Raw genomic sequence first — 23,714 nt, 5'->3', positions numbered from 1 at the left:
AAAAACTAAAGCCACAAAAATATCAAAGGCGTGTCCAGCCGGTATACTCGAGCCCGCACTAATTTTGAATCCTTAAATATACCGAAAATTTAAATTTTAAAATTTTTATATTAAACCTAATTAACACTTAATATGAATATTTGGACATACTGCATCCCTAGTTAGTTAATACTCACATAACCGTATAATAAAAATCGATCATGTTTTGCGCTGTGGCTAATTATCTAAGTATAAATAAAATTAATTGGTGCTCCCTAGGTGTTTCTAGGAAAAAAATGAATCCGTGTATAGTCAACAACCATATTATAAGTAACGAATAAATAAAAAGTTCAAAAAAGAAAGAAGCCAAAAGTCTGTAATACCAATTTTATTCTTTTGGCATAATTATTTCTTGATAATATTTTATTAACTGACAACATATTTTTAATAAATACGCATAAATTCATTTACCCTCGATATAATTATCTAAATGTTTAAAATTAGTTAATACTACTATGACAGAACTTAAACATTTACGTTTAAATGAAAATTTTAGTAACTAATACAAAATCTAAAATTATAGCTTCAATTTAAAATATTTCTTTGTCAAATAATAAAAACTACGTATGAATATTAATAGTACATCATAAGTTATAACTATAACGACTGGTTGGTTTCATGAGTATTAAAACAATCCAAAAAAGCGAGGTATGCGTTTTATAGTAGTAGATAATAACACTGAGTGAAATTAACAAAAGGTTTAACAACAATTTTGATTTTTTAAACGATAATTTTGTTTTTATAATCTGTAAGTTATTATGAAGATGATGAATATTTCTTGAATTAAGCGGTAAGTCAAATTCGATTAGCGAAAAAAAAAATATGAATTTTGGTAAAGAAATATATGGTACGGGAAAGATATTTGAGAAAATTAAATTTGTATTGAATGCGCGCTGATCTTATCAGTGAGTTCGACATCAGTGGTAAGAAGTTTTTCGACAGTCAGAAGAATCAAGATATATTTTTGGATATCTTTAACTACTACATTTGTTCTTAATTTATTGTTGGTATCAGTTAAAAGAGAGTTAAATTGTTGCGCAAGTTTACGACTATTAACGAGTTTTTGTCTAAAAAAATAAAAGAATTCGATTTACTCACTAAATAATTATTAATAAATATTATGACTAATTACTAACTATTTTAGTACTAGTACGTTTTAAAAAGTAAATCAAAAATCCTCTAAAAAGAGTAAAAAGTGTATCTACATAAAATAAATTATTCTTATAAACAGGCCTGTCCTAAATGTACCTCTACGTCGACATATTTTGGTTTCCTTGTATACAAATTTAGTTTTTTGATTATAACTACTTGGGGATTTTTTTTTGTGCGTAATATTTTTTTGCATAATCTCATATTATCTCACATTTACATAAACGGATTAATTATACTCGTAACTAAATTCATGAAAATTTATTTTTTTAAGATAACAGAGTTATCAAGTGGCGACCCGCAGACGAAGAATATATAACATTTATTTATATTTTTAGATATATAATGTACTCATTACATACAGTTTTAAAATAATACTTATTACATGTTAAAAATATGTAGGTACTTAGGATTTTAATGGCCAATGAAAAATTTTAATTGGTGACCCCTGACTTGGAACTTACAAAGTAGTAAAATTTCAGATGTGTTGATTGGGTCAAATTATGACCTCGAGTCATATAAACCGCTAAACAAATTTATAAATTAAGGTTTGTGAAACTATTATTGTTTGAGTGCATATAATGGATGGTCAAATTATCAACTGCATAGGTTAATTAGTGTTTGAGCAAAAATGTTTATCGATTATTGTAATATATTTTATATTTTAATTTTTCGAAAAATGTAATGCAAATTGCCTATATTAAACACCTTAAAAAAGATATGTAGCATCCTCGGATTTCACAGTTCATACTATACTATGTCGTAGAGTTAGTAGTTACGCATATTATTTTTTAATACGAGAGTACATTAATCATTTGATGGCAAACTAGAAAAGTTATTGAAGCCGTTTACATGATTTAATAGAAATCAAAAATTTACCTTAAATAATCATTTTCACAAATCTTGTAATAATAATATTAGCGTATACGGTGTACTAGTAACCTATTAACAAACCTAAGGATGTCATTGTCATATAACATAAACTTTAAAATGTTAAAAACTCACTAATTCTTGATAAAAATAAATCCAATATCTATACCAGTAGCGTGCCCAAAATTTTGAAATGGGGAGGGGGAGTTCAAAGCAAAAAAAAAAGATCTTCAGATAAAAAAAATTAGTAACACCATCTTTTTTTCTTGATCCGATGAGAGGATTTTATTTTAACCCCCTATCCTCCTCCCCTGGGCACGTCACTGAATTCAATATCATTAGTGTAACTCGGTAGGTGCATGGAGCCTGCAGGAAATGTTAAACACCACCCTTTATGATGTTAACCCCCTTATCCCAAGTTAATAGTTTCAAAATGTTAAAAATTTAGAACCAATGAATCCCTTTATAGAAGAAACATTGCTGTTTAAAAATATATTACAGATTTATACAATGTACCTTATGTCATAACTAGCTAAATGTTCATAAACAAATGAAATTATAAAAACATTTTTTGCAGCTAATGGAAATCATCGCCCCCTTATCGTGGTACCTAATATCTGTGTTTAAAATTGTTCTTAAAAATGAAAACGATGAGAATCCAATCATATAATGTAGGTGCACCTATGTGTCCAAAATACGATTTAAAAAACTGGTCTATATTTCACTCCAAATTCTTACCACCTAAAAAAACTAATTATATATTATGTACATTTAATATCTACTTATATAAGTAACGTATGGACCTTTATAATATGTTCATGTCGTTCATGAGCTGCACATTCTGAAAACTTTACAGCTGTTGCCTACTATTAATATATTAGTATATATAGTGAATACGCAGCCATGCAGAAAGTATTATTAGAATTTAAGTTACAATAACATTGATATATTCGGATATATAAATGTAATATATTATAATAACGTTACTTGTAGAGTTGTAACGGATGAAGTATTATGCAGATAGAGCAATATTAACCTGCACGAAGATGAATATCTATAGATATGGACGGTATGATGGTATATACAATGGTTACAAACAACCTGGTTGATCGACGGATGACGATTGAATTGGCACAAACAACGGAAATGTTTATGTAATTATCAAAATAATGCATTGTTATTTTATAATAAACATATTTATTTTCATATAAATTATATATACATATCGACATAATCTAATATTATAGAGTATTATCTAAATACTTATATATATACCTACTTGTACAGTTTGTGTACACTGTACAGCGTCGTCGTAAAGTGTAAACATAATTTAGCTTTACGTAATTTCCTATACTTATAATAATAATGAAAAATATAAATATTACATTTTACCGCAATAATATAGTTTTGTATTTTTTTTAACAAAAGAAGTTAAATAAATACTAATAAGTAACTTTATTTTTACCCGATCCGTGAATATGTAATAAATTGTGATTCTTTTCGTCTTTCAATTATTAATATATAAGAGCAACATTAAAATATGGTAATTTTTAATCAGTCGATTTCCAACGATTTAAATGAAGTTGATAAGGACTTCTTACTCTTTTTTGGCCTCTTTGATTCGTCGACTTTGTATTGATAGTCGTTTTCAAACAAAGGCTTCATTACTTTCATCCATTTGATAAAATGAGCTGTAAAATCGAAATTTAATTAACAATTATCGTTTTTTATCAAATCTTTTTCTATTATTGAATAAATTAAAAAGAAAAACAATCCGAATTCGTTTACATATTATCATAGGTTAGATACTTATTACGAAGCATGGGTGTTCTTATGGTGAGGGTGAGACAGGGAATTTCCCCCCTAAAATTTTTAATTTGTTACCTAATTGTAATAATTTAATGTATAATAATGACGAAACATAATAATTTACTTACTATAAATAAAATGTATAAAAAAAGCTTTACATATATGCTATGGAGTATGATTTTTCTTCTTAATGAACCATATTTTTTAAACTTCTTATCTCAATAAATATTCATAATTAGTATTAACCTAGTTGTGTAAAAACAAATAACAATATAGGTATCAACGTTCGATTAACAAATACAGAAACCTGTTGATTAGTTTTAAATTCTAAAAAGAAAATTGCTCTGTAAAATATTACTACAATTTATTCATTTTTTTTTTTTTTTTTTTTTTTATGATATATTAGCTGAAATGTTAAGTAGGTAGTGGAATTGATTAAAACCAAATAACGATATAAAAAAAAAATAATAATATTTTAACACATAAAATCGATTTTATATGTTCTCTATTTTTCCTGTAATCGAAATTTAAATCATATTTATAACTAATAAACTTTTAGTACGGAATTATATAGTTATAGGTCACTTTTAATTATTCAATAAATATCATATTCACAAGTTCAGAAATTTTCCGAGAGTTGTTGATAGCCATATTATTAAAATACATATAACTAATATGAAGTGCTTTTCTGAGGTTTCCAATTTATAAAGGTAAAAAAATATTGCACGTATGTGTATGTATCCTAACAATTGAATTAGTATAGTTTCTATTACAGCCTATTCAAATAACTATGGGTATGTTTAATTTTTAAAATTGGTACAATAGTAATTGTTAATTATCTCCGATTAATTCTCATGACCCAATTACAACATGTTATTTATCTCCGGCTGTCGATAAGTTATGTGGGTTATCATCGATTATAGGCTGTAGAAAAAATTAAGCAAAAGGAAGTTTTCGATTTAGACAGTCTGATAAATTGATATCTACCCCTAACCCCGGATTCTAATGAAAAAAAAATTAATCTTACCTTTTATCCTATATTTTTTTTTTTTTTTTTTTTGTAACAAATATTATCGAGTTAGAGCCAGAAAGTTATGGTATAGATGGTATAGAGGAGTATAATTTAATAATATTATTATACCCATACTATAGTAGGTACCTATATACTGCGTCCAGCGAAAAAACACGCCATGGTCTGACAAAAATCGGTTCTTTTGCGCATCCTCACGTAACACAGTGTTCCCCGTCAAACTCTTCAAATCAATCTAGATCACCTTTACTCTACACCCAATCGAGTATCCTCCAACCTACATTAACAACGCTCAAATCCCTATTTTTAGTTAAACAAAATACTAAAGATTTATTTTCAATCAGATCCTCACCAATGGCCCCCACTTAGCTCCAAATACTTACCAACGACTTAAACTACTCAGACCGCTACACCGTTCAAAACTCTCCTCGAAAACAAAACGTACGATATAAATGGCGCTTGTAGGACACATCTGGTATTATGGTATAGAACTATGAGCACCTGCGAAGCCTCTAAATGCTAAAACTATACAGACATTCTAACCGATATGTCTTTAAGACAAATAACATCAACTCTTTGAATACGTTATACATGACTCGCTCCGTAAAAACCTTTACATTCTAACATTAACTACATTTGCCACTTTTAAATACAAAAAAACTCACAAAGAATTCAATTAACGCTCAAATTAAATTGTCAATAGCCTCGCCTCCAAATAAATTTCACATAACCTTATTAGACGCCTGAAAAGAAACTGGCGTAAGAACCTAAATACTCTTTCCTTAAAAATCTTATTAAGAGTGCCGCTACTGGGCGACTTGCTTACTCGCGCCTCCCGTTTCCTTGCCTCATAAAATTTACTTTTTGTATGCATTATGAAGGTACTTAGTATAGATCGTTCAGTTTTCACATTTTAAATTTAAAAAAGCTGTTCCCAGTCTCAATGGAATGATATTGAGTGAAAATGTGCAGAATCGGCGTATTCTCTAGCTGGACAGAGTATACATGGATTGGCGAATAAATAAGAAGGCTGAACAAAGTAGGACACCAGAAAAAAATCGTCCAAAAACACAAAAAAGTCACGAGTGTCTTTCGGTCCTATAAATTATTATGATTTATAATATATTAGTACATAAAAAACACATTTATGCGTTTCTTTCATTCGCGTGACGGCAATTTAATCATTAATGTGTGTACAATACTTGCGGCATGTATAGCAATGGACAATCTAATATGTATAAATTAAAAAAAAATCTCACATGTTTTAAAAGTGACAGCGATAATGGAAAGATCAAAGAGGATCTTAAATTAAAATCGCACACGTCTACTGGTCGAGTCAAAATGCGCGATTTAACTCCTACGCTATGCCCTTAAATAATAATAATATATTGTACCTAATCACGATAACGCCGACCTACCACATTTATGTGATAATAATATTATACACGCCTATGAATACATTTTAACATACAATTATATTTTTATATACCTATAGAAACACAATACTCTTCCATCACCCCCACCACAAAATTCCTGTACATCAATATTATGCAACCACGGCGAACCTTGAGAACAGAGCGTACCTACATAAGTGTAATACGTATGTAACCTAACCTATTTATACATATATGTTGCTTTCGTAGTAGTAATCATAATAATTAGGTTAGTCCGGATGACTGCGTAAAAAATAATATGTATGTTTTTTGCATAAACAATATTACTACATTTGAATGCAAAAATATTACTACATTTGTGTGCGTGAGTTTTTTGTCGTGTATGTCGTGCGTGTAATCAACTAACTCTACACATGATATTATTGCAATATACCCGGTGCCTACATATTAACAACATAAGTGCATCATATACACAGTCAGTTCAAGAAGTCTCTAAGGTCTCTTACCTATTTACCTATATAACTAAGTGGCCTAATTCTATGTATAGATATCGATAAATACGAAATACATAATATAGACTAATATTATAATATATATATATATTTTCTTTTTTATATTTTACAGCACACATTGTAAATATGATACCCTTTTTTCCGCTAAAATTTTATGGAAATAAATAAAAACTATAAGTTGATGGATGATGATAATATTATTATATTATATCATGTACCATAGGCTTTCGCATGAGTCGCAACGATGGAAAAAGAAAATTGAAATCACTCTGTATAATATTATGCACAACCGTACACATGAGTCGTGCACGACACACATTCTTGTATACCTATTATATTGTTATCTATAGCTTTTTATACTTTGGATGAGGACGTATATATTATTTGCACGCGTACGTGTGTGATGGATACGCGCGGCTGCGTAATATTTTAATGTTGTCATTTATAATGTAAACGAGACTTTTTATATGTTATATTGTATAAGCATATGTAACGTTGTATATTATTATGCGTACCATGCATTTTCTCGCTGGATTGCGCCAGGCCGCCGTAGTCTTCAAGTAGACATTCTTTCGGCACCGCTTCGTAAATTTTCTCCTCGTCTCTTTCCGTGTAAAAGTGCACCTGAAACCAAGCCGTCCGACGACAACGATTTAATCAAATTCCCTCGTTAAAACAGTATTATATATACATAGATAGTAGATTAGATCAACAGTGATTCGCAAAACATAAGGGTTTAGTTGTTCATACTGTTATACAGATATAGCTACTTAATATCGTCATAATATACTTAGTACTTAGATTTAGATAGATAATTCACCACGCACATTATTTTAATAATACATAATACCTATTTGACTATAAATTTACATGTATTTTATAAAAATTAACTTCAAAACCATATAGCTCCTGTGTAATGTATATCTAAACGAATTAATTCGGTTTTTTTTAAATTTAATAAAGAAACATAATATACCTATTATAGCTTCACTTATGCACAAGCGTATTAAAATACCCAAGTTATAATAATGTTAAATGGTCTATTATCATTTGGATATAAATATTTCAGTATTTTTGCCTGAAACGACTGCATACGCCTATCGATCAGTGAGATATTGTCGAAGGTTTTTTTACTTATTCGTGCGATATTAAGTTCGACCAGTTCAGCTCATTAATCACTCAGTTTAGTTATTGGGTTGTACAGCAACATATTATAATAAATCTCATTGGACATAATTTTTCCATTTATAAATAGCGTTTATAGTGTGATAAGTGACAAATTGGCTTGGGTAAATTATCTTGTCACCGACTGTCGATTTAACCTATATAAACAAGATGTGGCATGCATGGATTAGACGAGTAGTTTTATCTTATGTAATTGGTGACTTCAATAATAAATATGAGAAGTTTAGGAACTAATTTCCAGTGATCGCACTGGATACTATTAAATAATACTCTAAAACGCTTATATTATGTAGCGCAGGTATAACTTTATTAAATAAATAATAAGTTGAAATTTGGATTTAATTTAAAACAACTAAGACCACCGCGGTGTATTATTTTCAAAAATATTATTGATATTAAATGGTTATTTTCGAGTTTTTCGGCGCATTTGACTCTAATAGTACCTATATATTTGTGGTGTAATGTTTACTATAATAATTTAGCGTTGGAAAGTTTGGCTTAAAGTTACGTTATGCGTCAGGTGAAATTTTGAGGGAGCGTAGGTAACATATATACGAACAATAGCTGTTAAAAATACTTGTGTTTGCTTAACTATTTAAAACAATAGAAATAAAATTATACCTTATAACAAATAGTATATAACAAATAAATCAAATAAGACTGAATAAGAAAAATAAGTAAATAGTCATCCTGATAGTATAATATATGTAGGTAAACTGTATAATTCTAGTAGAGACTATGACAATATGAAGATCGTGAACTAGTTAAAATTATGCAGCTTAAAAAAATGAATAAAAAAATATGACTTAAAATAAGAAAGATATATGAATAAAAACTAAATTTACAACAGTATGTTCAAGAATACACCTAGATATATTTTGATACACTCAAGTATACTTGTGTGCATGATACATGTAATTCAAAACCATTTTTGTTTTTTATACTGATACAAAAGCCTGAAAATGCAATTAATACATTTTATTTCAGTTTACATATAAGTACATACTAAAAATAACTAATTGTTATTCATATTTACCATACTTAGCAGCTCCTTTTTCATGAAAGGTTTGACCAGTATCATAATTTTGTCAACAATTGACTGTGTATTCAGAACATGTATACCCTTTAGACGAACAGGTAAACCTTCCTAGAATCATAATATAGTAACAGACAAAATTAATTTTACTTCAAAAACCATAATGAAAATATATAAATGGATATGATACTTTAACAACTAAACAATTAACAAATTAGTACCCAATTTAACCGGGGTCTAGATTTTATTTTATTTTTAATATATTTATCAAAATTCAAGTATTTACCTGTATTAGAACAAATTTAATAGTATTGATAAATAATATATCAATATTTTACAAAAATAAGTATAAAATAATTAAGTACCTACTCATCGTACAAACAAGTTACTGCATATTGTCAAATATATTTTATTAATTTATTAGATTAAGTACAATTGTTGTTTAATAATAGGTATCTTACTTAGTTAATATCTATATATCTATTACATAGTTCATTACACTACTATTTTCAACAAAACTACTATGACCTACAGGCCAAGGCCGTGTAATATATCTTTACGTATCTATTAGCAATAGAACTACGAGTTTATTATAAAATCAATAGTAAAAGTTACATTTTTCCTATAATATTAGTTAGATATATGAGAGTATTTTCTAAATATGTGAAATACTATTCCTACAATTTATGGTTACACAAACCAACAGCGAATAATAAATTAATTGGTTTTTAATCCGAAATGTATTTTATATAATATTGCACTGGACTGAAAAAATAGATAATGTATATAAATTATAGATCTCTGTTCTCCTTTAACCGATGTAAGTACCGAGTTCTACATCCATTTGATTGTGTATATTGTATAGTAATTAGTAATTATTAATTAACAAGTGCGTTTTCACACATTGGTCATTACTCATTACAGATTATATAAAATGTTAAATAAGCAATTATTATTTTAGGATAAAAAAAAAAAAATGTGAATTAATACTTAAATAAAGAGGTAAAATACATAAAAAATACACTTATTGGATGAGTATTAATGAAATATTATACTTCACATGAGTATTTTTTTATTGTATTTTATTGTGAATATTTTAATTTAAGCTCAACTGATAAGAAGTCATAGCTATACACATTGCCCCTTTAAGTAAGGATTATCATATTTTACAAGCATGTTACTTAGCTTGCTTTCTATTTGATGAGTATAACCAATAATTCATTTTTAATTAAATTTAATAAAAATATATATAAATTTGCATTTCTATAATAACCTAAAATACGTAATTATTAACAACACATTATTATTATTAACTTTAGTGTGAGATTAAGTAAAAAAAAAAGAAACAAAATTAAAAAAACAATATGCATTGTACAATAGATAATAGACGATTTAATTGATTGTTTATGCTGATGTCAATGATTAGGTACCTATTCAATAATAGCGAATAACCTTTATATCGTTATAAAAAAATATTATAAATTCATAATTTTATAAAATGAATAGTGTTATTATTTATTATTTATAACGATATAATGGAAGCGGATAGACAGAGTTATTAAAAATAATAATATCATCGAAACATAAATCATTCAAATAAGTAATGGATCCTTATATACAATATTAAAAAAAGTATTTTTAATACTAAATTGTAATTTTAGAATTCCGTTGAGCTAGTTCATGATTTGTTATACTGTGGCGATATGAAAATAATTTTTATTAAACTTATTCTAATCTTAATTATAGTATCTAGATTTTCTTAAAAGCAGGTTACATGTCAGAACCTATACTTCTTGTCTATTTTTTATCTCTGGCCCGCGCGTAACTTAGAAAATTTACATTTAGAAGAACTAATTTTGTGTTGTTAGCTTAAATATTTGAGTGACACGCTATAAAACTATTTTGTGCATTAACATTTTTTTTCTTCATTGATATTTTAATTTTTAATCAAGTTATAATGACACATAAAAGTTTTCATAAATTAATTTAAAATTAAAATTTCAAAAAAAGCTATCGAGGTTTTCTAGATAATATTAATATTATATTTTTAGCTGGGTAATAAACTAATTCATTTTAATATCAAAGATTTAATAAAACAAAATTGGTTTTGTCCACAGCAAGGTTACTATTGTACCAAGGTCAGAGAAAAAAAATAAATATAATTTGCCGATATCATCTTAAGCTACGATTCGACATAAACTATTAGTATATTCAATTTTAAAGTTATTACCAGTAAGTATGCACTTCAAATATATATCATTAAGATACAACATTACTTAATTAAAATAAAAGAGTTACGTTTATAATGTATCCCATACTAGGTAGATAGGTACATTTTTATATTTTTATATTCTTGTCAACCTTGATCTAATTATTTGACCCATTCGTAACACAAAAAAAAAGTAAAGTAAACAACTCAAATATGACAATTTCTAATAGTAGTCAACAGTGCATTTATTAAAAATATATTATTAAAGTACTTAGGAATACTGGTAATTGTTAAAACGCTTACCTAATTTTATTTTACCCTGCAGTTTGTGTATTTAGATAATTGTACAAAAATCTGTACCTAAATTTTATATTATGTAAAGAACCTAATAAAAATGTAAAGGCGATAAATATTTTTGCCCCAACTACCTATTACATTTTTCCCGAACAAGATGACTTTTTGATTAAACTACAAACCTTTGATGCAGCCTACAAGCCTAACCTTGGCATTAAAGTAACTACAACAGTACAGTACCTAATAAAAAAATGAGGTACATATTTAATATGAAAACCGTTTATTGTTTTCAACACCTACAATCTATATTGAAAAAAATCTTTTTAAATATAATTACATAAATGTCTATAGTAATATACTTGATTGTGTAAATACTTGTATGAAAGTGAAGAATTTTCTAAGTGAAGATATGCTCAGTCTGGTGAGATGACCCAATCGGACACCGCGCATGTCAAATAAAAATATATACCCAGGACAAGTACCGTCCACCTTGAAACACGCATCCATTGCCATAATTAACAACTTAACACCATCGTTAAACACATATTTATTGGCCTCGAAAATTCGTAATTTGTGGTAGATGATTTGGTAGCCATTTGGATTGCGAATCGGCAAACAACCATAATCTCTGCAAATATATGTTTTTATCAGTTTATGAAATTATAACAGTATATAATTAAATCAATTTATTTAAAAAATAAAATATTGTTGTAAGTTGTAACCCTACAGATCATAAATAATTATACAAATATTTTACCATGTTTTGGATTCCTAGTGAAACAGGATAATTCATATTTAATGAACATAATTCAGTTTTATAGTTAGTAAAATTTTATAACTAGCTAGTATATGTTTCTAGTGCCTATTAACAAGCACCAAAATAGTTTCATTTGATATTTATTTATTTTTTTTTTTTTGTTTTCAATATATTTAATTTGATAAAAATTGTAATTTTACATTTATAAAGAATTTAAACATCTTACAACTATAATTTATTATTATTCCTTCAAAGTGTATTTTAACAATACAAAACTGCGTTCATATGACAAGCATTTTTTTTTATAAGCTTAATCATTTAATCAAAAGTATAATATAGTAAATAGGATTTCTCTTAAAGCTAAGTAACATATCTAAATTTAATACTTAAATATCACAAGACCGTAAGTAATCTATTCAAGGATTATAATACGAAGGATGACAACTTTTCTTTTTAAATCATTTTGTGTATACTAAATTGTTTGAACATGATTTAAGACTATCAAATAATTATAACAACATACAAATATTATTTGAAAATTTTTCATTAAGTTATAAAAATAAAAATAAATTATTGTAGGTAAATTTGTTTAGTTCAATAATTGTGCAGTATGCCAGTAAGTACCTTCACATTCTACATACCTGTCTATATCTGTGGCTAAGTACATAATAATACCTATTAATTAAAATACAGTAGAGTTTAATTTATTAATCTGGACTTGATAAAACCCGTTCGGATCACCGAAAATTCAAATTAAACGAAATTAGCTTATAAACATTTGTAAAAAAGTATTATATATTAATATAATACGCAAATTAAACAAATAATTTTATCTAATACTTAACTTTATGCATCCTAATTCCTATGATAAGTGGTGATTATTTTTTAAACATTTTTAAATTAAAATTATTTATATTATTATTATCTATCAAAAAAGTGAAAAAGATAAAATGAAACAAAAAAATGCAGATATCTAGGTTACAAATCAATTTTCGGATAAGTATATTATTGTATACATTAACACAAATAACATTAATTAAACAAAAATCCATAAATTTGTACCTTTTTTTAGTATTAAATATTAAATGAAAACGTCTTCATAGTCTAAGCAGCCTACATGGCTATACATAAGTTAATATTACGTTTTAAAAATTTAACATTCCAACAATACAATAAATTTCAAAATACCATTTAATAATTTTATACATTTTTTCTTAATTTGTTAACAAAAAATAATACGGTACTTAGTTAAAGTCATATTAAAATTCTATTAGACATCTAAGCATACCAGGATACGTCTTAAACATTAACTAAGTTTAAAAGTAAATATTGTATGATGTGTATGTATCAAAATCCAAACACATCATGCAAAAATATCCTGATTAGATGTGGTTAGACAATATTTAAAATCGTATTTTCAATTTTTACACGTATTAAAATTTTAAAAATAGTTACCAATAATACAAATTAAAACAACCTTCAATTATCAGGTACGTATAAATATTTTATGGTATATATTATGTAATTGCATAGCGTACTAAATATTTATTACATTATTATATTAATATTAAATGTAATTATTTACTAAGTACTACGAAATATTTATTTTCTAAAACGTTTAATGATGTAAGTTTATTCAAAATTTTATAATTTGTTAAGATACTATTATTAATAAATAAATATATAAATATATTAATATTATCTTACGTATTTAAAATTATTATAAGTTCTTATTTCACAATAAAATAAAATAAAAAAAAAAAAAAAAAAAAAAACTGTACTAACACTAAGTTTAGATGATCTTGTCAGAAAAACTTTAAAAAAAAAAAATTTATAGTTAAAGTTAATATTATCGGCGAAGATATCCGTTAATCTTTCACTACCCTATATCGGTCTAATATAAATTCATACTTTAACAACAGGTAGGTACTTACAAAAAATTTTACAGAAAAATGGAAAGATGCAGACAATACAAAAAAAGTGTGGTAAAGTATTTCTTTAGTGAATTGTGAATTTATTTTACTAATAAATAGTTATAATATTGTTCTAACGTCAGTACAACAATTTAAATTAAATTAATTTATCAATATTTTGATCCAAAATGTATTACAATTTATTTCAATTTTTAAGTTTTGCTAATTATTATATTTTTTAAACCCTTCTAGTTCGAATAGAATACAGTTATTTCCAGGTTACTTATGCTTTTAAAATTATTTTTATCAATATTAGTTAAGAGGACAAATTTGTGTTTAGTAGTCTCAATTTTGTGTTGTAAATTTTAATAATAAAGTGAACTATTACTTATTATCAAATTTGAAAATTATCTGTGTTTTCACTTAGGTATTTTATAATATTTTGATTTTTAAATATGTTATGTGTTATAAGAGTTATAAGTTTTTATTGTAATTTTTAAATTACTAATTGCTTAAAAATTAAAATATCACAAAACTCACGAAAAAAACAGATAATATTCTTAATTTTAACTTTAAATTTTGGGTAATAAGTCAAAAAAATAAATTCGCTTCACTAAGTATATATTATTGATAACTATAACACAAAATCACAACTGCTGACTACAAAATTGATATGTCGTAAGTTTATAAGACAGAGCAGCATATATAAGTGTGGTGTTCTTTAATTCAATAATCGTAAATGAGATTGATATTAACCTTACCAAAATATCACTCAGAAAACAAATTAGTTATTAATAAATTATTTAACTATTTTTTATAATTTTTATTATTATTGCTACGACGCTACTTATTAGTTATTATTCATGATATTTTGATTTCTGAAACAGGTAATTATTATTCCTTTATATTTCCTCGTACTTGTTTAAAAGTTTATTTTTTAAATAATAACACATATTTCAATATAAATGGTGTAAATGTTATTAATTATTTTTAAAATTTTCTATTTCTTGGTTAACATAACATAACTAATTACAGGTTAGTTCTACGATATGGTAATTTTACCAAATGTAGCTAAATTTAAAATAAGATAAGGTATTTAAATGTCAGTACGTATCACTGGATTGAATCTAAATTAATGTGATTAGTTAATCAACTACGCAAATATACTGGGTTATACAATTAATAACTAGATGCTTTATACTTGTAGGTATGTATTGATTAATTATTATGGTTAAAAATATTTCCATCAGTAATGATAAAAAAAAAAAAAAAAAATTGTTAAAACTGTTAAAAGAGATAAAATTTTGGTGAGGAAAACATAAATGTATTTGTATCATAATTATTTATTTTCTGGATACAAATTTCCGAGGATTTTATTGATTTGTTCATTATTTGAAAATCACTTTAACATTATTTACATACATCAGAAAATAATATTAAATTAATTTTAATAATAATCAAATCATATTTTGTTTCACAAATGAAATAATAGATGATTATATTAATATAATCCAAAATCGTCGAACGTTTAATCATTTTTTATATTAAACTACCTATATCGAAATGCTTTAAGATTGAACTATCACTTTTAAATGACATTTGTGACTCTGTCGTTGTTATAGTATTTTTGTTTTTAAACTAGACAAAAAAAATATTTGATGGATTTTGACCTCTCATAAAATTAGACCTATAATTTACATTTATATAACAAGAAAAAATAACCTACAGTTCAATCAGTGGTTTCCTGTCAAGAACTATATAATATTATTATAATCACTTGTACAGGGTGATTACTTCATAAACTATATTAACGTCTTTGCAATTATTTTTTTTTAATTAAATGAAATTATTACAAAAGTACTCTTTGCATATCATTATTATATATTTTTAAGTTTTTAATTTTTTGAATTACATCATGTATTTTTGATTTCTTATTCTGTTACACAATTTTGTTTGTCATTCTACTCTACCCGTCTAAACATTACATATTTTATTAATTAGCTACTTGTTGGAAGTACTATTTAAATAACTAATATTATGTAAAAAAAACATTCTAAAAAACGTTAATATTTTATCATAAAAATATATTTATTTATTATACTAACTTCTATTAAAAGGATCATCTAGTAATTAGTATAAAGTTAAAAGACAAATTTAATCAAAAATTGTTAACATTTTATTATTGTTTTTATTATGGCATATGATGCATATTCAGCATTTATGTATGTCACAAGTTGTGTTAATGATAATTATAAATATCATATTACATGGTCGGTAGGGACTGTCCGGTCTTTAACAAGTATACACTTTTAATACTTATTCATTACAATTTAGAGAGTTAACAATAAAGGACAACAAAATACGTTTGAGTTATATTAATACTATACAACAGTAAAAACAATGTTAAGACGTTAAGTACCTAGCATCAAAATTCAAAATACTGCATAAAATCAGTAGGCTTTCTTCTACTCATGCAACGTAAAGACCACTCTTCGTTCTTATGAGTAAATACTTCTAAGATTGTAATTAAACTATTAAAATTAATAATCATAACTTTTAATATTTAATATAATGTATTAGGAAATATTGTATCCATTTTATGCAATAGACTGAATTAAAATATTTAATAACTTGATGTTTTATATGCTATCTGTTGTAAATTTATTTTTTTTATTAAGTTTTATGATAAACATGGATATAACTCAATAATTATTTTTATAAATGTGTTATACTATCATATATATTACGGTTTTCATAAATATAACATGCATGTAATAAAATAAAACTGTACTATGAACAATCAAAGTAGAAAATATATTGTTTATTAAAAAATATATATATAAATTCTATATTATACTAGCCGAATGACACAGCTTCACCCGTGTGTAATTTGTACTTTCTCAATATTTTACTTAATTTTATTAAGTGCTAAAGAGTAGTGGTAGATGAATTATAAATAAAACAAAAATATCACTATATATAAAATGATCACTCTTAGGAGTCTTTGGTACAAGTCAGTGAAAAAAAATTGGAAAAATGTTAAATAGTGTCGTCAAAAAATGGGAACAATTAAAAAATTAAAAAACAATCCCTCTCTCCTCCTCCCATCAAGGAAAGATAATAAAAAATCAGGCGACAAGGTGACACTCAGAAAGGCATTTTGAACAACTCTGCGAAAAAAAATAGTTGAAAAAATGTAAATAGTGTCGTCACAAAACGGAAACATAAAAAAGGGATGTTCTTTTATATATATAAGGATATATATATTATATAGTTTTATTTTTATTAACGAATATATTAAATTCATAATATTCATCTCTATACAGTATACTGTCATATGTATTGTACCTGGAAAAAATTTAATTTTTAACTTAAATAAGGATCAAAAATAAAAAACAAATAAAAGTTAAATCTTATTACAATAAATAATTTTACTTAGCGCATGTTTAAGTTACTTGTAAAATATTTTAATATTTCTTTTAGAAGATTTAATTTGATATAATTTTTAGGTACGTATGTATAAACTGTGTACGTAAAAATTAATCCAGAAATTTTTTATTTATTGATATTTTATACCATGCTTTGTTCATATGCAAAAAGTCCAACTTGGATCACTTAATTGTCAGTTAGGTATTTTACATAACAAACTACAAGTATATTATACTATTACTACAATGACAACATATTATTTACATATCTAACGACTACAACAAATGCCCACCGTTCTTAACATTTAAACTTCAGTACAATATTTGAATTGAAGTAATAAATTATTACTTATAACTATAGACATAATGAATACTAAATACTATATATTTTTATATGATTTTTTTATTTTAGTTTTTAAATTTTAAATTATTTATTACATGCAAACTAAAATTAAAAACAATAATTGGAACATACATATTTGAAAATTATTAATCAATAAGTCACGGTTCACTGTTTATGTATGATAAATTCGAATAAACTTGTTTTCAGTACACAAAATAAAATAATATATACGTTTGTACCTAGTTATTAAGACTCAATATATAGATACTTACTTTAACGCAATTCTTTATTGCACAAGTTCATACAATAAGTTTAACAGAAACGACTTAGTAAACCCAATATTAAATAACCTTCAGAAGCTTAAAAATATTAGATAGTAGTAGTAATAATACCGCAAAAGAAGAAAATGGAATAAGTTTACTTACAAAACGTTAAGAGCATTAACGAGTTCTGGCCTAGAAACGTCACGATTTGCAAAAAATTCTGGAGTTTCTGTTTTAAGTGTGTAGTAAATTTCTATGCAATTTTTGGTTTGTTCCATTTTTAAATAGCAACTGTGGTAAAAAAGTATCAGCATTTCCTCTAGAAAATAAAACAGTGATTAATTCCAATATTTCTGATATGTCTTTTTATACAAATAATTATACCTACATGTACCCAAGTACGTCTTATAAAATCATATATTTTAAAAATATTTATATTCGATAAGTATATGATCACTGCTTAAATTTTAACTAATATATTATTTAAATTTCTAATTTTATAGTTCATATAGAAAGATGTTTTTAAAGTAAAATGTGTGTATAATTTTTTTCTTATAACTCCCAACCATTGTCTATATTTGTATAATTAAAATCTCAAAGTATTAAATTTGCTAAAAATGTAGAAACTATAAATGTAGGTAATTAACACTTCAATAATTCTGTTTATGAATTGTAGAAGTAAAAATAAACAAAATAATTGTACATTTCCGTATTATGTACTTAGGAATATGCTTGTTATACACAATGACAATGTCACAAGGTATTTATGTTTTGAAGCATTTTTTTTTTTTTTTATCTTGTTGATAAATTTTAAAAGGTTAGTAAACCTAATAAACAAATTATAATTTATAAACAGAAGTACAAAAACTGATCATTTTCATGATAAATATGACTGTATAAAATAATTTATCTAATATTATACTAATGAATAATAATAGATTTTTCAAAAATTAAAAAAACGTTAAAAAAATATTTTTATACTTATTGATATTATCTTGTTTGTATTACATATATACTTTTTTTATTGGTATGGAGGTACTGAGCCATCGAGGTATTACTTACACCGTTGCACCTACCCTAAGCCTATTTATCTAACTTAAAATGAACTTTAATTGGCAGATCATACAATAATATCTAACTTATTATATCTTATTATTAGTTCGAAATTTGTTTTTATTAGACTACTCGCAACATATTCCAAAGTAAATTAATTAGTTAGCAAATTTATACTATTAAATAAAATACGCAAGACATAATACAATAAAGGATAAAAAATGCTTATTAATTAAAAACATGTTTTTATAACCTACTCGTTCATTTATATGTACAGAAAAAAAAATGCTGCAAATTGTTATACTATAAGATAATATTCAGCGAAATCTAAAAAAAAACCTTGATAGGAACATAAAGACCTATTAATATGCATTTATTTTAACGAAAACCTAAAGGTAAATTACATAATACAAACTATGTTAATTTAAATATGCTAAATTTAATATTTATTTTACTACATGACCAATATTTCATTTAAATATAAACCTTACCTGTATAATTAGAATTATAAAATTGAAAATAATTTTAACTTACTGAACTTTAAAATGAAAAACTATTTACAAATCTATAATAAGTTGTATTATTATATTCTTTAAATTATATCATATTGTTTTCCTTATAATATTAGTTAAAGTTAAAATCAAATTTTAACTATTGTGTAAAAACTTTGAAATATTAAACTACTTAAATATTAATAATTTAAAAAAAAAATTATGAGAACAAAAAATGATAAAACTAACGATTTTATCAACAAACCATTCTATTTAATAAAAATAACGCAAATTTAAAATATCTATAAGCAGGTAAACAAACTAAAACAATCAATGATTACGTTTAAAAATAAAGAACTAATAGAATTATTAGTTATTACAAGTAACTCATGATTCATGAATATTATAAGTATTAATTTATAAATTATCCAATTTTTTTAATTTTGAATAATTAATAAATACGTTTTCATCGTGTTTATGTTTAAAATGTATCCGATAAAAATAAATATTATTTAGTTACTTAAAATTGTTATTCATATTTTATGTTATTTTAATTAATTTCATTGCTTGTTGACAGTATTAAGTATTAATTTCAATAAATAAAATCCCAAATGTGTTATCATAATTCATAATGAATGTTCATTAATGGCATAAGTATAATAGTCCATAATTACCTATAGGCAGGTATCTATTCTAATAAATAATAGTCTGTAAAGGAATTCAATTAAAATTGCATTTCAATATACTAAACATAGTTATAATATCGTAAAAAGTCAACAAAGACTATATTATCATTATTTAATAGTATTTTGGTCTCTTAAAATAATCTAAAGAAAATGCAAATATATTAATTAAACACAGACCAATAGAAGTTATAAGTTCTAGAAAATACTCTTATGAAAATTAAATTATATATTTCATTCAAAAAAATTAAAAAGGTAATAAAATAAAAGTGTGTTAATATGATACTAAGTTAATAAAATATCAACGTTCATAAGTAATAATATACATAATACAGTATTACCTATGTCTGTATAATATATATGCATATATGTAGCTACGTCTCATAAATGTGCTATGATTATAATATTTTCATATTAATACTTAAAATGTATAACTTAAATGATTACCTATTTGTATTGTTTACAAAAAAATCTAGGTTACTAAAAAATTACATTAATAAATACAGATTAAATAGGTAATAAAAACATTTACATATATTCCATCTGTATTCAAATGCGTAGACATTTAACTTTATGAAATTGATACCTAAGACATTGAATATTAATATAATATTGAGTTAAATTGTGTTTAAAATAAAAACAAAAATCATAATCTTAAATGTACCTATCCATATTAGATTAATTAAAAAGTTGAGTTCACGGCTAACATGTTTTTCAAGATGAATTATATTATAATTTTATACTTGTTTGTACTTGTTTGTACGTGATAAATGTAGTATATAATTAAAGTAAAAATTTTAATTAAATTATATAAATAACGATATATTATTATAATATAATACTAACTTACTCTTTTCACATATTAAAAAATTAAGAACTGCAATTAAATAACTGTATATTTAAAACATATTTTATGGTTTTTTAGTTTCAAAAAATTGCTTACCTGGAATATTTTGTGGTAAATGTGGCTGTGTTGCTATCCATTTTCTTAAATCTTCTATATTTTCTTTGGATATTTCTGGATTTTTTGCATATTCTTCATCTGCTGTTATTGGCACAGTTGATTTTTCTTTAATTTTTATGGATTCTGAAAAATACAAATGCACCGTCAAAATTAATTTAATTTTTAAAATATTCTATCGGTAATATTTCATTGATCAAATCATTAATTATAAAACAAAGTCAGTAATAATAATTTAAAAAGTAAATTTGCATAAAAGAAGAAAAATATTTTAAAAGTTAAATTCAAAGAAATTAGCTTTTTGAAAACCATTAATACCGCATAATCATTTTAGAAAAAATCAAAGGGTACTTTAAAATAAGAATATTTGGGAAATCAATAAATAAGCCAAAGATCACAAGGAGCATCAGAATATATTATTTTACATTAACTGCCATAAACTAGCGATACCCATGGGATCCTCAGGGTGGTCTTATATGAGTTTTAATTCTATTCGTATAAATTCAAATTAACAAAAATAATGATTTTAATTAATAAACTAATGAACGCTTATTTCTATTCTTTTTTTTCAAATAAAAAAAATAATATTTATTAGTCTTAACCAATAGATCTGTAATTTTGACAAAATCCTTTTTTCTTATTTTCGTTAAATGCCTGCATTATTTATTTATGTAAATTGCGATTATTGTGAATTTTTTTTTTATGTAGGTAATTCAAAATTTAGGAGAAGGAAATATCAGTAGAAAAATCAGAGATGTAGGACTTAAAAGTATTTGATAAAAAAAATTTTAAAATCACGCTGATTTTGAATCTATAATATTAAGAAAAACTCTAACAGTAGAATGACCTAAACAAGGTTTGAAAAATGAAATCATTTTCAGTGGAGAAAGAAAATGCAAATCAAAATAAATGTATAAAAGTTACTCAAGTTTGAGTATGTAATATGGTAGCTAAGGATATTATTTTAAATGCTTAAAAATAAGTAAAGTTAAAAGGGTGATTAACAAACTAAGGAAATAAGAAAACAAGAATATTATGAACCAAAAACAGTTACCTATGTAGTGTCAAAAAGCATTATTTAAAAGTAATAAGGTGAGAAACTTAAAATAAGTTATAAAAGTACGTAGTAACTTTGTAACCATCGATAAAACCAGGTAGATTAGGTGTTATTTATGAAGGGCTAGTTCTTAGAAGAAACTCAAAAAATGCCATGTTGTTTTATTAATATTTTACAAAATGTGATGCGTATAAGCTTACCATTGAGAACGATCCCAGATTCGTCGTCTATTAAAGGCATGATTAAATATTTGCGAAAAACGAGACTGATAGTTTTCTATTCAAGCACAATAGGTATAGACTCATTGACCGTTAGCGATCAAATCGTTGTCTATTCGAATACGAGATGCACGTTTCCTTCATTTGCTCCCGTAGCAATAATTTATTAATGGAGGGGAACAAATAAACATTTAAATAAACATAGTGAAAAGGTGGTGGCAAGGTCGTCGAGTATTTAGGCGAACCAATTTTAAGTTAGGATTCGCATACGTGTATATAATATATATATCTTACGGCGAATAATTTTATGAAGAAAACAATTTGTTTTCCTATTATTGTTAATCCCATAACTATTCCAAAACGTCTCTTATAGTTTACACTGTTTGTATACGGAAGGAACTAAAATACAATTCTTGCAAAACAAAAAAATAATAATAATAAATCAATGGTTATATTTAACATTTAACCATTGTTATAAAATAAGATGTATGTTTAAAGACTACGAGATGTTCATAAATTTATACTTGGATAATATTTGTGTCTACATCGTCTGCATGATTGTTTAGCATATAATTAAGTGTTAAATAAGATGCACAATAAAAATCTTAAAAATGATTATTATTAACCAGCCATACTTTTTGATTCGCCTAATAATATATATAAACAATATAATATTTTCATAATATATTAACTGTTTACAATGAATATTCGTATTAAAAGTCTAAATAAAAAATATTATTCGTGTCTTACATTAACAATGATGGATTTATATGAATTTCTTCAAGTAACATCTTTCCCTACCTGGAATTGGCCCTAACAGATTTAATCATGGAAAAATATGACAACATATTGTGTAAAAATATTTAAACATTTACATTCAAAATTAAAAAATATTTTAAGAAAATAAGAAAATGCATTTCAGTCAATCACATAGTGTAAAATATTTAAGTAATAAATTCATCGATCATCCAACATTACGTGCTTGATACTGAGAATAAACTATATCTTATACTATCATAA

At 24.9% G+C, this 23,714-nt stretch overlaps 1 protein-coding gene across 1 annotated transcript; it reads right to left on the bottom strand.

The window, feature by feature from the left end:
* Positions 1-3,538: 3,538 nt before the first annotated feature.
* Positions 3,539-22,818, bottom strand: LOC112600790 (alpha-tocopherol transfer protein-like). Its single transcript, XM_025348093.1, has 7 exons — positions 22,677-22,818; positions 21,402-21,545; positions 18,394-18,550; positions 11,903-12,155; positions 9,025-9,135; positions 7,319-7,427; positions 3,539-3,749 (listed from the first exon to the last, which is right to left on the bottom strand). Exons 1-7 carry the CDS (start codon positions 22,714-22,716, stop codon positions 3,613-3,615), a joined length of 951 nt encoding a protein of 316 aa, XP_025203878.1. The 5' UTR covers positions 22,717-22,818; the 3' UTR covers positions 3,539-3,612.
* Between the last annotated feature and the right edge of the window lie 896 nt (positions 22,819-23,714).

The sequence above is a fragment of the Melanaphis sacchari genome, unplaced genomic scaffold (genome assembly GCF_002803265.2).
Source record: "Melanaphis sacchari strain LSU unplaced genomic scaffold, SCAv2.0 Contig72_pilon_pilon, whole genome shotgun sequence".
NCBI classification, from domain to species: domain Eukaryota; kingdom Metazoa; phylum Arthropoda; class Insecta; order Hemiptera; family Aphididae; genus Melanaphis; species Melanaphis sacchari.
The sequence above is the reverse complement of the archived record's forward strand: the minus strand, read 5'-3'. Positions and strand labels throughout refer to the sequence as shown.

Bases quoted from the DNA above. Each gene is read 5' to 3' on its own strand.
- LOC112600790 (XM_025348093.1), bottom strand. From the start codon at position 22,716: ATGCCTTTAATAGACGACGAATCTGGGATCGTTCTCAATG. The intron at 21,546-22,676 runs GTAAGCTTATAC...TGTATTTTTCAG, and splicing joins ATCTGGGATCGTTCTCAATG to AATCCATAAAAATTAAAGAA. The intron at 12,156-18,393 runs GTAAGTAAACTT...ATATATTTGCAG, and splicing joins GTTAATGCTCTTAACGTTTT to AGATTATGGTTGTTTGCCGA.